Source organism: Dendrobates tinctorius, unplaced genomic scaffold (assembly GCF_039654945.1).
Source record: "Dendrobates tinctorius isolate UK_male_01 unplaced genomic scaffold, ASM3965494v1 ptg000410l, whole genome shotgun sequence".
Taxonomy (NCBI): Eukaryota; Metazoa; Chordata; class Amphibia; order Anura; family Dendrobatidae; genus Dendrobates; species Dendrobates tinctorius.
Window position 1 is genome coordinate 1,335,604 of NW_027362074.1, and position 17,425 is coordinate 1,353,028.

Sequence of the window (17,425 nt, forward strand, 5' to 3'; positions counted from 1 at the left end):
TGAGCCAGGGTCAAGTTTCTGCAGAACTGTACTGTCAAAAATTCCGAAAGTGGGCGGTCCTCACCACTTGGAATGATGGTGCCTTGGCAGCCCTCTTTCGGAAGGGTTTGTCAGAAACCGTAAAAGATACTATGGTGGGATTTCCTGTTCCCTCTGGTCTTGACGATTCTATGTCATTAGCCATTCAGGTTGATCAGCGTTTACGTGAACGTAAAACTACACGGGAAATGCTGCCACCTGTTGAACAAATGTCTGAACCTATGCAATGTGATAGAGTTTTGTCTAGGGCGCAACGTCAGGAGTTCAGAAGGCGTAATAAGCTGTGTTTTTTCTGTGGAGATGCCTCTCATATTATTTCTGTCTGCCCTAAATGAGAGAAACGTTTTGCACACACATTTGCTGTAGGTGGTGTACAACCTAAGTTTCTTCTGGCAATTACTCTGATCTGCTCCCTGTCTACATTTTCCGCTAAAGCCTTTGTGGATTCAGGAGCGGCCTTGAACCTAATGGATTTGGATTTTGCTAAACGTTGTCGTTTCCCTATGACACCCTTGCGGACGCCTATTCCTTTGATGGGTATTGATGCTACACCGTTGGCGAAGAATAAACCTCAGTTTTGGACCCAGGTGGTAATGCGGGTCGCCCCAGACCATCAAGAAAATTGCAGATTTTTGGTGTTGCATAATTTGCATGATACCATCGTTCTGGGGTTCCCCTGGTTGCAAATCCATAATCCAGTTTTGGATTGGAAATCTGTGTCTGTGGTGAGTTGGGGTTGTCGGTGTGCTCTTAGTGACACTCCTGTTTTCTCCACCTCTCCCCAGTCGCATGAGGTTCCTGACTATTTGGCTGATTTTTATGATGTGTTTAGTGAGAGTAAGTCTGCGTCTTTGCCTCCTCATAGGAGTTATGACTGTGCAATTGAGCTGAGTCCGGGGTGTAAATTTCCCAAGGGTCGACTTTTTAATTTATCTGTACCCGATCATGAGGCTATGCGATCCTATATTAAGGAGTCGTTGGAGAAGGGTCATATTAGACCATCCTCTTCACCCTTGGGTGCTGGTTGTTTTTTTGTGGCCAAGAAGGATGGATCATTAAGGCCCTGTAATGACTATCGCTCCCTTAACAAAATTACTGTTAAATATCAGTATCCGTTACCCCTGATTTCTGACCTATTTTCTAGAGTTGAAGGTGTTTGCTGGTTTACCAAGCTTGACCTCAGGGGGGCGTATAATCTTATTCGTATTAAGCATGGGGATGAATGGAAGACAGCGTTTAATACTCCGGAGGGACATTTTGAGTACCTGGTGATGCCTTTTGGGCTCACTAACGCCCCTTCTGTCTTCCAGTGCTTCATGAACGATATTTTCCAGGACTTTGTGGATAAGTTTCTGATCATCTATTTGGATGATATTTTGATCTTTTCCAGGGATTGGGACTCTCATGTTGAACATGTTTGGACTGTGTTCCGGATTTTGAGGGAAAACTCCCTGTATGTTAAGGGATCGAAATGTCTTTTTGGTGTACAGAGGATTTCATTTTTGGGATTTATTTTGTCTCTGTCAACTATTGAAATGGACTCGGCCAAGGTACAGGCCATTTATGATTGGGTTCAGCCCACTTTTTTGAAGGCCCACCAGAAGTTTTTGGGGTTTGCTAATTTTTATCGTAAGTTTATAGCCAATTTTTCTGTTATTGCCAAACCATTGACTGATTTGACTAAGAAGGGCGCTGATTTGCTGAATTGGTCTCCGGAGGCTGTTTCTTCTTTTCAGGAGCTGAAGCGGAGGTTCACTTCTAATCCAGTTTTGTGACAACCCGATGTCTCACTTCCATTTCAGGTGGAGGTGGATGCTTCAGAGACTGGTGCAGGAGCTGTTTTGTCCCAAAAGGATCCTGTAACATCTAAAATGAATCCCTGTGCCTTCTTTTCCCGAAAGTTCTCTCCTTCGGAACGCAACTATGATGTGGGGAATCGAGAACTGTTGGCCATGAAGTGGGCATTTGAGGAGTGGAGACATTGGTTGGAGGGAGATAGACATCAAGTTGTGGTCCTCACTCACCACAAGAATTTGATCTACCTTGAGTCGGCTAAACGCTTGAATCCGAGACAGGCCAGGTGGGCCTTGTTTTTCACACGTTTTGATTTTGTGGTCTCCTTTCTCCCGAGCACTAAGAATGTTAAGGCTGATGCCCTCTCTAGGAGTTTTTTGGCTGATTCTCCCATTGTGACCAAGCCTGCTACCATCTTAGGTGAGGGGGTGGTTCTTTCTGCCATCTCGCCCGATTTGAGACGTGCTCTGGAGAAGTTTCAGGAGGATAAGCCTGAGCGTTGTCCCAGTGGTAGGTTGTATGTTCCTGACCAGTGGAGGAGGAAAGTGATGTCTAAGGTTCATTGCTCCGCGATGGCTGGTCATCCAGGTATTTTTGGTACTAGAGATTTGGTGAGTCGGTCTTTTTGGTGGCCTGCCTTGTCTCGTGATGTCAGATATTTTGTGAAGTCCTGTGGGACTTGCTCCCGATCTAAGCCTTGTTCTCGTTCTAGTGGGTTGTTGATGCCCTTTCCGGTGCCCAGGAGGCCATGGACCCATATTTCAATGGATTTTATTTCTGATCTGCCTGTCTCTCAGAGGATGACTGTTATCTGGGTGATTTGTGATAGATTCTCTAAGATGGTCCATCTTGTACCTCTCCCTAAGTTGCCATCTTCCTCAGAGTTGGTGCCCTTGTTTTTGCAACAGTTGGTTTGCTTGCACGGGATTCCTGAGAACATTGTATCGGACAGAGGAGTTCAGTTTGTCTCTAGATTCTGGAGGACCTTTTGTTCCAAGCTGGGAATTCAGTTGTCCTTCTCCTCTGCATTTCACCCTCAGACCAATGGGCAGACGGAGAGAACAAACCAGACTTTGGAGGCTTATTTGAGATGTTTTATATCTGTTGATCAGGATGATTGGGTCTCATTTTTACCCTTGGCCGAATTTGCTTTAAATAATAGAGCTAGTTCTGCCACTTTGATGTCACCCTTTTTCTGTAACTTTGGGTTTCATTCTCGATTTTCTTCAGGGCAGGTGGAGTCTTCTGCCTGTCCAGGGATTGACACTGTGGTTGAAAGAATGCAGCAGATTTGGGACCAAGTGGTGGATAAGTTGTCTCTTTCCCAGGAAAAGGCCCAGCGGTTTTCTAACCGGCATAGGACCATTGGTCGCCGGTTTAAGGTGGGTGATATGGTCTGGTTGTCATCAAATAATACAGTATCTCTATGAAAGTGGCTTCTCCAAAGTTTAAACCTAGATTTATTGGACCTTACAAGATTTTGGAGATTATTAATCTGGTCTCTTTTCGGTTGGCTCTTCCTGTCACATTCCTTGTTGGAGAGGTTTGTTTAACCAGTGGTTCCTATGGTGGCACCTCCTGACCCGGTGTTGGTTGAGGGTAACATGGAATATGAGGTAGAGAAGATACTGGATTCCCGTCTGGCTAGACGGAGACTCCAGTATTTGGTTAAGTGGAAGGGTTATGGTCAGGAGGATAATTCCTGGGTCTCTGCCTCTGATATTCATGCCGAAAGATTGGTGCGTGCTTTTCATCGGGCTCATCCTGATCGGCCTGGTGGCTTGGATGAGGGTTCGGTGACCCCTTAACAAGGGGGAGGTACTGTTATGAGTTCAATTTCTCCTTCATCTCTGATGTCTGATGAACTCCCTCTGCTGGTGAAAGAAGGTAGTGAGGCTGATTTGGATGAAAGAAACCAAACACCTGATCAGGTGGATTGTGACTGGGTAACGGGAACTTCAGACCGGATATAAGGCAGCCGACGCCTTTCTGAGTGGCTGGTGATTTCTCTGCTGGATTCTTGGAGACCAGTCTGATTCCTGCTTCCCAAAGATAAGTTTTTGCTGTGCTACTGAACTTATTAGTTTTGGTTTTGTTTACCTTGTTTTCTGAGTTCAGCCATCCCCGGCTGGGGGTGTGCTGGACTCTTTTTCCTTGATCAGTGTTCTCTTTTGCTCTGCTTTCAGAATATTCTGAGTGCTGATATAGGGTTTGAAGTCTAGTGACTTCAGGGACCTTTTTGCTTATCAGTTGTGTTGGTAATATTTTTAGCAGAGTTTTCTCGGATTGCAGACAGCAGCTTTTCTGTCCTGTCCTTTTTAGTTAGCTTGGGCCCCATTGTTTGCTCAACCTATCTTTCTATCTGTGTTAGTGTTTTCATCTTGCTTCACCATCATTATATGTTGGGGGCTGCCTATTGCTTTGGCGTCTGCTCTGGGGCAGTCAGTTTTTCCCTTTTCTCTCTTTAGGCTTATTTAGATCGCCGGCTGTGACGAGGTGTCGAGGATCACCGTAGGAACACTCCACGGCTACTGCTAGTTGTGTGATAGGATTAGGGGTCTGCAATCCGCTAGTTTCCAACCTCTCTGATTTTCTGGGCTGAGCTTGTGTTTTGTTTTTTCCTCCTCGGTGACTCAATCATAACAGAGATACATGATAAGATTCGATCTGCAGTCACCACTAGGGGGAGCCCCCTGTTTATAGAGATACATGATAAGATTCTGTCTGTCTGCAGCCACCACTAGGGGGAGCTCCCTGTATACAGAGATACATGACAAGCTCCTGTCTGCTGCCACCACTAGGGGGAGCTCCCTGTATACAGAGATACATGATAGGATCCTGTCTGCAGTCAGTACTAGGGGGAGCTTCTTGTATACAGAGATACATGATAAGATCCTGTCTGCAGCCACCACTAGGGGGAGCTCCCTGTATACAGTGATGCATAAGATCCTGTCTGCAGTCACCACTAGGGGGAGCTCCCTGTATACAGTGATACATGATAAGATCCTGTCTGCAGCCACCACTAGGGGGAGCTCCCTGTATACAGATACATGATAGGATCCTGTCTGCAGTCACCACTAAGGGGAGCTCCCTGTATACAGAGATACATGATAAGATCCTGTCTGCAGCCACCACTAGGGGGAGCTCCCTGTATACAGAGATACATGATAAGATTCTATCTGTCTGCAGTCACCACTAGTGGGAGCTCCCTGTATACAGAGATACATGATAAGATCCTGTCTGCAGCCACCACTAGGGGGAGCTCCCTGTATACAGAGATACATGATAAGATTCTGTCTTATGAATGGGTCACCGAGGAGGAAAAATCACAACAAGCTAAGTCACAGAAAACCAGAGAGGTTGGTAACTATGCAGATTGCAGACCCCTGATCTTACAACACAACTAGCAGTAGCCGTGGAGCGTTCCTACGATGTTCCTAGACGCTTCGTCACAGCCGGAGGACTAAATAAACCTAAAGCAAGAAAAGGGGAAAACTAACTGCCCCAAAGCAGACCCCAAAGGAATATATAGCCCCCACACATGTATTGACGGTGAAACAAGTTGAAGGCACAAACACAGGCAGGAAAATAGGCTGAGCAAACGATGGGGCCCAAACTGACTAGACAGGAAAGGAAAGGAAAGACACTGTCTGCAACCTGCAAAAAACCCTACAAAAATAATGTCCAACACTTCTGATAGCAAAATTAACCCTGAAGTCACTAGACTTCTCCCACTGTATCTGCACTCTGAAATATTCTGAGACAGAGCAAAAAGAGACCGAACTAGTAAGGGACAAAAAGCCAATTGGCAAAATACTACTAAATAAGAGTGGAAATTCAGCACAGCCCCCAGCAGGGGCTGGCTGACCACACAAAAAACTGAATAGACCAACAAAATCAAGTGTGAACATTAGCAGAAAAACTTAGCTTTAGATGACTGGAACAGAGCTGAAAACCAAGAGCTGACAAGCCAGAAGGAATCACCAGCAACTGAGTGGGCGTCGGCTGTCTTAAATCCAATCTGAGACTCCTGAGGTCCAATCGTCATCCTCATTCTCAGGTGGCAGATTTCCACCGATCAAATCAGCCTCTCTACCTCCTGTTACCACCAGAGGGAGCGTGGAAGAACTCACAACTGGTGAACCAGAGAATGAACTCACAACAATTCTGTCTGTCTGCAGTCACCACTAGGGGGATCTGACAGTATACAGAGATACATGATAAGATCCTGTCAGCAGTCACCACTAGGGGGAGCTCCCTGTATACAGAGATACATGATAAGATCCTGTCTGCAGCCTCCACTAGGGGGAGCTCCCTGTATACAGAGATACATGATAAGATCCTGTCTGCAGCCACCACTAGGAGTAGCTGGCTGCATATACATCTACATGCAGTGCGCTTCATCTAGTGGCAACTCATGAAGACTGACTGTTAGGCTGGGGTCAGACTTGTGAGAAACTCGGATGAGTCCATGTCAGTACCTGGCATTTCTATGCAGCCGCACACTCCGCTCCCGAGTTCCAGAGGCAGTGCTGAGTATTAAGATGTGAGACTCGTCCGAGTTTCTCGCCTGTGCGATCCCGGCCTACTCATCAGTGTCGGTCACACTAGAGCTGTAGCTGACACAAGGTCACTATGTGCCAACACTGCACTCTGTCCCTTCCTCGGGGCGGATAGCTGAACGCACTGACACTCACCTGACTTCTGTCCGGGGCAGCTTGAAATGAGGCCGATTTTACTGCAACACAAAAATGAGAGGTTATAGCACCAAGATGAGAGGTCACGTGACAGCGAGCAGCACCGGTCTCTAGGATCATTGTGTGTTATTAAATTCAACCTGGAATATCATGCCAGATAGACAAAGGAGGGAAAAAACCTACGGAACTCTGCCAGAGGTGGCCTGCAATAAAAGGGACCATCCGCTGAAGGGAGGGGGGAGTGGATAGAATTCCACAGAGGAAGACTGAGGGGGCTGCAGCTGTGAGGGGGATTGCAGTGGGAACTGGGTTTATCCCAAACCAATGGAGGGAGGAGTAAGAGGAAGCTCTGTATGTGTACCTAGGATGATAGGAAATAATTCAGATTTCCGTGACACATAGAATCATAGTATCGTAGAGCTGGAAGGGACCCCCAGGGTCATACTGTCCAACCCCCTGCTCAATGCAGGAGGCACTAAATCATCCCAGTCAGATGTCCACACAGGGAAATTATTAGAAGTATTGGCAACAAAAAAAGTGCTGTAAAAGGTGCAGCACACAAATAACTTAAAAATACATAAGCCACAGAAAAATAGCTAAAATGTAACCGGGACCAATATTAAAAAAAATATTATTAAATCTAAGGTGCAAAAATATGCTAATACAGGTAAATAATTAAATTATTAAATAGATAAATAAATTGTATAACCTTAGATAAATTACATGCTGAATGGAGTATGAAAGATTAATAATAAATACTGATGAGCCATATAAAGATATATAAATAGTGTGTACATATAGGACGGGTGCACAAGAGGGCAACTGGCCAACACGTTCCGAGGGGTATCTCCCCTCTTCGTCAGGGCTGATGTTTTGCCCAAAACTGGACACAGTACTCCAGATGAGGTCTGACCAAAGAGGAGTAGAGGGAAATAATGACTTCACGTGATCTAGACTGTATGCTTCTGTTAATACATCCTAGAATTGCATTTGCCTTTTTTGCTGCTGCATCACACTGTTGACTCATATTCAGTCTGTGATCTAATAATAATAATAATAATAATAATAATAAATTTTATTTCTATAGCGCCGACATATTCCGCAGCACTTTACATTTCGGAGGGGATTTGTACAGGCAATAGACATTACAGCATAACAATAATCACATAGATCATAACAGATACCAAGAGGAATTAGGGCCCTGCTCGCAAGCTTACAGTCTATGAGGAGAGAGGGAGACACGAAAGGTGGGTGGTAATAGTTGCCCTGATTGTATGGACCAGCCATAATGTTAAGTGTGTAACAGTACAGACATAGAGGGCTAATGGAGGCATAAAGCATGTGGGAACATGATACGGGGAACCTGGTTATGGTAAAACTTTTGGCTGTGCCACCCAGGGATAGATTAGGTTAATGTGTTGAGGCGGTAGGCCAGTCTGAATAAATACGTTTTCAGGGCACGCTTAAAATTGTGGGGATTGGGGACTAATCGTATTGACCTGGGAAGTGCATTCCAAAGAATTGGCGCAGCACGTGTATAGTCTTGAAGACGGGAGTGGGAGGTTCTCATTATTGAGGATGCTAACCTCAGGTCATCAGCAGAACGGAGGGCGCGGGTAGGGTGGTATACTGAAACAAGGGAGGAGATGTAGGGTGGTGCTGAGCCATGGAGGGCTTTGTGGGTGAGGTTAATAAGTTGTATGGATTCTGGAGTGGATAGGTAGCCAGTGTAATGACTGGCACAAGGTAGAGGCATCGGTGTAATGATTGGTGAGGAATATGATCCTGGCAGCTGCATTCAAGACACATTGGAGGGGGGAGAGTTCTATTAGTATACCCAAGTCTTTTTCACATGTGCTGTTGCTTAGCCCTATTCCTCCCATTCTGTATATGCTTTTTTTATTTTTATTGCCCAGACCCCACACACCATTCCACTCACCCGACCACACACACCATTCCATACACGCGACCCCCACACACCATTCCACTCACTCGCCCCCACACACACTCCACTCACCCGTCCCCTCACACACCACTCCACTCACCCATCCCCTCACACACCACTCCACTCACCCGTCCCCTCACACACCACTCCACTCACCCGTCACCACACACACCATTCCACTCACCCGTCACCACACACACCATTCCACTCACCCGTCACCACACACACCATTCCACTCACCCGTCCCCATACACACCATTCCACTCACCCTTCCCCACACACACCATTCCACTCACCCGTCCCCCACACACCATTCCACACACCCGTCCCCACACACTCCATTCCACTCACCCGTCCCCACACTCCATTCCACTCACCCGTCCCCACACTCCATTCCACTCACCCGTCCCCCCCACACACCATTCCACTCACCCGTCCCCCCACACACCATTCCACTCACCCGTCCCCACACACACCATTCCACTCACCCGTCCCCACACACACCATTCCACTCACCCGTCCCCACACACACCATTCCACTCACCCGTCCCCACACACACCATTCCACTCACCCGTCCCCACACACACCATTCCACTCACTCGCCCCCACACACACCATTCCACTCACCCGTCCCCACACACACCATTCCACTCACCCGTCCCCACACACACCATTCCACTCACCCGTCCCCCCACACCCCATTCCACTCACCCGTCCCCCACACACCATTCCACTCACCCGTCCCCACACACACCATTCCACTCACCCGTCCCACACACACCATTCCACTCACCCGTCCCCCACACACCATTCCACTCACCCGTCCCCACACACACCATTCCACTCACCCGTCCCCACACACACCATTCCACTCACCCGTCCCCACACACACCATTCCACTCACCCGTCCCCCCACACACCATTCCACTCACCTTTCCCCACACACACCATTCCACTCACCCGTCCCCACACGCACCATTCCACTCACCCGTCCCCACACGCACCATTCCACTCACCCGTCCCCACACACACCATTCCACTCACCTTTCCCCACACACACCACTCCACTCACCCGTCCCCCCACACACCATTCCACTCACCCGTCCCCCCACACACCATTCCACTCACCCGTCCCCCCACACACCATTCCACTCACCCGTCCCCCCACACACCATTCCACTCACCCGTCCCCCCACACACCATTCCACTCACCCGTCCCCCCACACACCATTCCACTCACCCGTCCCCCCACACACCATTCCACTCACCCGTCCCCCCACACACCATTCCACTCACCCGTCCCCCCACACACCATTCCACTCACCCGTCCCCACACACACCATTCCACTCACCCGTCCCCACACACACCATTCCACTCACCCGTCCCCCACACACCATTCCACTCACCCGTCCCCACACACACCATTCCACTCACCCGTCCCCACACACACCATTCCACTCACCCGTCCCCCCACACACCATTCCACTCACCTTTCCCCACACACACCATTCCACTCACCCGTCCCCACACACACCATTCCACTCACCCGTCCCCACACACACCATTCCACTCACCCGTCCCCACACACACCATTCCACTCACCCGTCCCCACACACACCATTCCACTCACTCGCCCCCACACACACCATTCCACTCACCCGTCCCCACACACACCATTCCACTCACCCGTCCCCACACACACCATTCCACTCACCCGTCCCCCCACACACCATTCCACTCACCCGTCCCCCACACACCATTCCACTCACCCGTCCCCACACACACCATTCCACTCACCCGTCCCCACACACACCATTCCACTCACCCGTCCCCCACACACCATTCCACTCACCCGTCCCCACACACACCATTCCACTCACCCATCCCCACACACACCATTCCACTCACCCGTCCCCCCACACACCATTCCACTCACCTTTCCCCACACACACCATTCCACTCACCCGTCCCCACACACACCATTCCACTCACCTTTCCCCACACACACCACTCCACTCACCCGTCCCCACACACACCATTCCACTCACCCGTCCCCACACACACCATTCCACTCACCCGTCCCCACACACACCATTCCACTCACCCGTCCCCACACACACCATTCCACTCACCCGTCCCCACACACACCATTCCACTCACCCGTCCCCCCACACACCATTCCACTCACCCGTCCCCACACACACCATTCCACTCACCCGTCCCCCCACACACCATTCCACTCACCCGTCCCCCCACACACCATTCCACTCACCCGTCCCCCCACACACCATTCCACTCACCCGTCCCCCCACACACCATTCCACTCACCCGTCCCCCCACACACCATTCCACTCACCCGTCCCCCCACACACCATTCCACTCACCCGTCCCCCCACACACCATTCCACTCACCCGTCCCCCCACACACCATTCCACTCACCCGTCCCCACACACACCATTCCACTCACCCGTCCCCACACACACCATTCCACTCACCCGTCCCCCACACACCATTCCACTCACCCGTCCCCACACACACCATTCCACTCACCCGTCCCCACACACACCATTCCACTCACCCGTCCCCCCACACACCATTCCACTCACCTTTCCCCACACACACCATTCCACTCACCCGTCCCCACACACACCATTCCACTCACCCGTCCCCACACACACCATTCCACTCACCCGTCCCCACACACACCATTCCACTCACCCGTCCCCACACACACCATTCCACTCACTCGCCCCCACACACACCATTCCACTCACCCGTCCCCACACACACCATTCCACTCACCCGTCCCCACACACACCATTCCACTCACCCGTCCCCCCACACACCATTCCACTCACCCGTCCCCCACACACCATTCCACTCACCCGTCCCCACACACACCATTCCACTCACCCGTCCCCACACACACCATTCCACTCACCCGTCCCCCACACACCATTCCACTCACCCGTCCCCACACACACCATTCCACTCACCCATCCCCACACACACCATTCCACTCACCCGTCCCCCCACACACCATTCCACTCACCTTTCCCCACACACACCATTCCACTCACCCGTCCCCACACACACCATTCCACTCACCTTTCCCCACACACACCACTCCACTCACCCGTCCCCACACACACCATTCCACTCACCCGTCCCCACACACACCATTCCACTCACCCGTCCCCACACACACCATTCCACTCACCCGTCCCCACACACACCATTCCACTCACCCGTCCCCCCACACACCATTCCACTCACCCGTCCCCACACACACCATTCCACTCACCCGTCCCCACACACACCATTCCACTCACCCGTCCCCCCACACACCATTCCACTCACCCGTCCCCCCACACACCATTCCACTCACCCGTCCCCCCACACACCATTCCACTCACCCGTCCCCACACACACCATTCCACTCACCCGTCCCCACACACACCATTCCACTCACCCGTCCCCACACACACCATTCCACTCACCTTTCCCCACGCCCACGATAAGCAGAGACCTCTTCCTCCTTTGTTGCCGGGCACAGTGATCCTACATCACCTGCGGCTGCTGGCCTCCAATAGGCGCCATGAAGGTCCTGTGGGGTGAGGAGCAACTGGATGTGCAGCCGAGGACACACATGAAAAGAATGGTGACACCAGCAGGAACAGCCCTGTAAACACTGACCAGATACTGATGATGGAGGCGACGGTTGGTCACCAGATACTGAGTATGGATGCGATGGGCCCTCACCAAATACTTATGATGGAGGTGATGGGTGGTCACCGGATACTGATGATATCAGCAACGAGCAGTCACCAGATACTGATGATGGTAAAAGATCACAGCCAGCGGGTTTGTAAATAAACCACCCAAGCTGTTCTCTTTTTGTCACAAAGAGCCCTCTGCTGCCCCCTAATGTCTGGACAAATTCACACTTGACCAACGATTAACAGAGGAGACTGCAGCTGTTTCCACTAAGGTCAGTTATTGGGAAGCGAACAATGAGCATAAAGTATATACACCTCTGATTCCAACACGTGGAATGTATACACCTCAGGTACGGTCACTGCTAGCTCCACGATAACCCAAGATCTACTCGCCGCCGCCACCTGTCGCTTTATATACAGGCCGACTGGACGCCTGTTCTGGTAGCGTATAGCTTCAGGGTGCAGTTTCCAAAGGAAAAGGGACAGAACTATTAAATCTGATTTTTAATCCAGAACAATAGGCAGTGCTTATAAAATATACAATAGATTTTACAAAGGGGACAAAACAATACAAAGTACAAAACTAGATAAAATAAAGAGGACGAGCAGAAGAAGCTTACTGCACTGACCCCAGAGACAGCGTGGAGATTAGCGGAGGAGAGCGCTTTGATTGTCCAGTGAACAGGAATGCTGCATACACCGATGTGTATCTCTCTACAGCAACACAGATCAGAATTCACCTTATCGGCACTAGACTTACCCCCACACACCCCGTGATGACCTCCCGTGAGCCGGGTCGTGGGATGTCCTCAGCCCTTCAGGATTTTATTAAATTCCCAATATTAACAATATCTTCTCTCCTGACAAATCGTAGAAGTTCAACATCGCCGCCCTATTTTTTAATCAGGATTTTACCCTTCCATAGATGGTATACTTGATATGACTGGTGTCCGCGATCTGACCACTATTTATTTGGGGCTTATAGGCAGGTGTCACAGTTGTGAGAAAATATGCATATTCTTCTTGGATTAGTCCTGAAGTTGAAAATCTATGTCCCATCACTATTGGATCTATACAGATCTCAGGAAATAGCGGGATTTTCTATCCAACAATAGAGTCCAAATTAGAGTGCCACATGGGGTTTTTTGCCTTCCTCTGGATCAACATGTTCGGGCAGGCAAACAAAATGTTTCTTACTATTTTCTGGTCTTATTAGATTGGTTTTGGGTTCAGTCAAATCATTCCTGTCTTTATTAATTGCTATAGTTTTAGTTCTTTTAAGGAACCTTTCTGGGTAATTGTGTTTTTTTTAATTTTTTGTATAAGATATCAAATTCTTCCTTCATATCTGTTTCATTAGAACGATTTCTTTTCAGTCTGATACGCTCTCCTACGGGAACAGATTGTATTCCATGCTTCGGATGGCTGCTGGGAGCGTGTAAGGTAGTATTGATTAAGGGCAACCTGAAACTCCAGATCTAAGAAGGCAATGCAATGATTATCTGATTTGTGTGTAAAGCGGATATTATAATTATTGGAATTGATGCAGTCCATAAATTTAGGTATGGCAGATACATCCCCCCATATACTGGGGCATCATCAATGTATCTGCCATGTATGCTAGTGATGGTGAGTATTTTGCTCCCATATGAACTCCTGTTTTTTGTAAATACACATTGTCATCAAAAGAAAATAAATTGTGTTTCATTAAGAAAAAGATAACTTGCAATAGATAAGATCATCAGAATGTTGTCTGTCGCTTTGAAGAAATAATTGAAGTGCCTTCACGGCCATTTCATGAGGAATAGAAGTATACAGTGAAACAACGTCACAGCACCACCAGGAATAATTACTCATCCATATTTTTTTAGATAATGCCCCATCACATCCCTAGAATCCTTGAAGTAGCCCGGTGATATGTGCACAAGGGGCTGTAAAAGAGTCTGCCCATTCACATGAAGGCTCATTCATAGAGCCTATTCCCGATGCCGTCCGTCTCATTGGTGGAATACCGGTAGTTTTATGTACCTTGGGCAGACCACAAACTATTGGAAGGACTGGATTAAGTACTGCCAAATAATCCGCTTGTTTTTCCCGATGATACCCAAATCCAGTCATTCCATAATAACTTCCTTAATTTCATCACAAAATTTAGCTGACGGATTGTTTTTAGTTTTTTCTTTGCAGTCCTTAGAATTCTTTAATCACAATGGAAACACCTCATCTCTGATTGTTACAGGTTCAGAACATCTGAAAACTCCCAGGCGTGGAGGAGACCCAAAAAGACGCTTATTGACCCGCGGAGCGTTCTGGATGCACACGCTACACATCCTACCGGTCTCCAGAAGAGAAATGACAGAACGCTTCACTGCTGAGGAGTTTACTTTTCTTCCACTGCTGTTTTTAATTGTTCTTGAATGTATATTTTTTATATCGATGTTCTCTTACAGCATTTTCGGCACAATGTCTCAGTGCCTGAGCGTTTGACCTTTCAGGACCTTGGTGTGTTCTGTCACCTGACAAAAGGGAATTCACATGATTGGGTAATACTATAGAGAAAACTGCAGGCTCTGTTATTATTAGCATTATTATTATTATGCTGTGACAAAGATCTATATGAAACGCATTGCTAGACTAGCGGTGTCTAAGTGTCCGTCCACATATACGGAGGATTGGCCGCACCATATGTTTTAAGAAATGTTCAATAAAAGATCGATTTTAGGAGCTGGAGCGCCCAATCTTTCCTCTCGTCCTTCATGATCTCCGTGCCTGGTCCCATCTTCCCCGCTATCTCAGAAGCAGTGCTAATCACGGGGCAGCTTCCACTGGCCAGATCACCAACTGTCATGACACTGGTCAGCTGCACGCGACCACCTTCCTTTTGACCCCCGTGCTTCCCCCCATCTTCCCCTGTTATCTCAGGAGCAGTGCTAGTCAGGGAAACAGGAAAGATATATATCTTTGTACCGTGTTAGCCAGTAGATAGAAGAATATTCAGGATTGAGAGTCATCGGTGGTTCATACCTTTTAATGGCTAACTGAAAAGATGGTGACACAGTGCAGCTTTCCAGACTACTCAGGTCTCTTCATCAGGCAAAGACTAATACAACATCTGAAGAATCACATACTTATACACAAGACAGCACAGAAATAACACAATAGATAAGACGAGTGATGTGAAGCAGAATTATGATTATGGGAGAGGGAGAAACATAAATATTGCTCCAGTTCATAGATAAGGAGTCCGGATGTTTTATAGTCCTCTGATTGGGGTCTCCTAATGTGTTGTGATGCCTCCACAAGGTCTTAGGAGCAAATTCCTTAATTGATGTAAAAAGACATAAATCCATGCGACACATTCATTCCAGCACTGAGAGTGTTAAAGGTCGTCATAAATTTATACTCCCAGACCCTCCTGGGAGTATAAAGGACATTTTTCATAAGGGGCATACGTCCTCTAACCCAGCCCAGCAGTGAGGTCAGCAAGGGAGGAGTCCCCAGGTCTGTGGGCAAAGCATAAAACTGAAAAGCTCGATTGGGGAGATGTCAGACTCCGGAGAGTCAGCTAGACAGCAGGCTGTGCTGCTGATCCATTCCTTTGGGAAGGTTCTCCTCCCCTTTATCAACACGTCATACCTGTGACTGACATAGTAACATAGTTGAGGTTGAAGGAAGACTTTAGTCACGAAAATAGACAGTCGCACTCACAATGATTTGTTATTGCAAAAAAAGTGTTTTTATTCTTTTTTCATTTTTTTCTTTTTCAATTCACCAACTTGTGTTTCACCACAGTTACAAGACAATATCCCCGAAGTGTATTCTATATGGTTACATTTCGACCTAACCATAGGTCTTTCTCAAACTATACTTAAGTAGAAGTTTCAGTGTGAAGGATGGAGGTATTTCAAAGTCCCGTTAGGGGCTATTCACGTGTGGGAGGCAAATCATTGTGAGTGCGACTGTCTATTTTCGTGACTATTATTTGTGGATTATCCACACTCAGTCTGCACCAAACCAGCTAGAGGGCGCGTCTTTTTTTCTCTCTTCTCTTGAAGGAAGACTTTAAGTCTAGTTCAACCCATATCCTATCCTAACTTGCCCTAACATGTTGATCTAGAGGAAGGCAAAAAAAAACCCATGTGGCAACAGTAAGCTTCACATTGGGGAATCCCTTCCCGACTCCACATACGGCAATCAGACTAGCTCCCTGGATCAGCGCAATATTAAGGAGACTAGTGTATATACCCTGTAATATTATACTTTTCAAGAAACGCATCCAGTCCCTTCTTAAATTTTAGTAGGGAATCACTCATTACAACTAGAGTTGAGCGACTTTTGGTTTTTTAGGGTCGCGTTTCTTTTCGTGAAACCCGACTTTTCCAAAAGTCGGGTCGAGCAAGATCGGCCGATTATAGTGAAAAGTCGGGGTCGTCCCGAAACACGAAACCCAATGTAAGTCAATGGGGAATAAAAGTCGGCAGTGAGAGGAGGACAGGAAACACACCTACGGTGCCCATTTGAATGCCAAAAGCATCAATTCTTCTTATTTAAGCTTGTCAACCTTAATTAACTTCATAATACAAGTTACGCACTGAAAAATGGGGGTTATTTGGCTACAGTTGTGGGGGGGAGGGCTGGCTGCAGGTTTTCATGTGCCCTGGGCGAAAGAGCGCCCCTTTAACACATAATACCACAACTCATCATGCTCCGATACGGCAGAGAAATAGCGGTATAGTACAATGAAAAATACCTCACTTTTTACATCTCATGACGAGGCCCATCTATTTCTCCATACAGAATCATTGGTCCCATATAATGTTTGAAACAGTATATGATGAGCTCCACATAATGCTACAGTATATGTTGGTCCCCATGGATGAAGCTCCACTGTCTTATGGGCCCAAATAATGCTCCAAACATAATGGGCCCCATTTCTACTGCTCTAGTGTATAATGGGCCCTGTAAATGCTGCTCCAGTGTCTGATGTCCACCTTTGGAATGTTCCAGTGTATGGTGGGCCCCATCTATCATTCTCCAGAGTATAGTGCTCCCCAAAAATTGCTGTCCCAGCATTGAAAACAATCAAATAAGTCTCCTCGCTAGGGAATCCCTGTACTAGTCTGGACTCCTCGTCGTCCCCATCTTCCATCTCACTGCACAGTATTTCAACCTTGCAAGTGCTGTGATCCTGAGCAAGCAGGGGGGGCCCACTCGTTGGCGACGGCACT

General features: G+C 48.0%; 1 protein-coding gene across 2 annotated transcripts in view; it reads right to left on the reverse strand.

Moving 5' to 3' along the window:
- Positions 1 to 17,425, reverse strand: part of LOC141076467 (fatty-acid amide hydrolase 1-like) — a 213,455-nt gene that overhangs the window by 80,918 nt on the left and 115,112 nt on the right. For both annotated transcript variants that reach the window (XM_073563939.1, XM_073563938.1), the window contains exon 6: positions 6,531 to 6,571. In XM_073563939.1, coding sequence (XP_073420040.1) covers positions 6,531 to 6,571 — 41 coding nt within the window. The remainder of the gene's footprint in view (positions 1 to 6,530; positions 6,572 to 17,425) is intronic.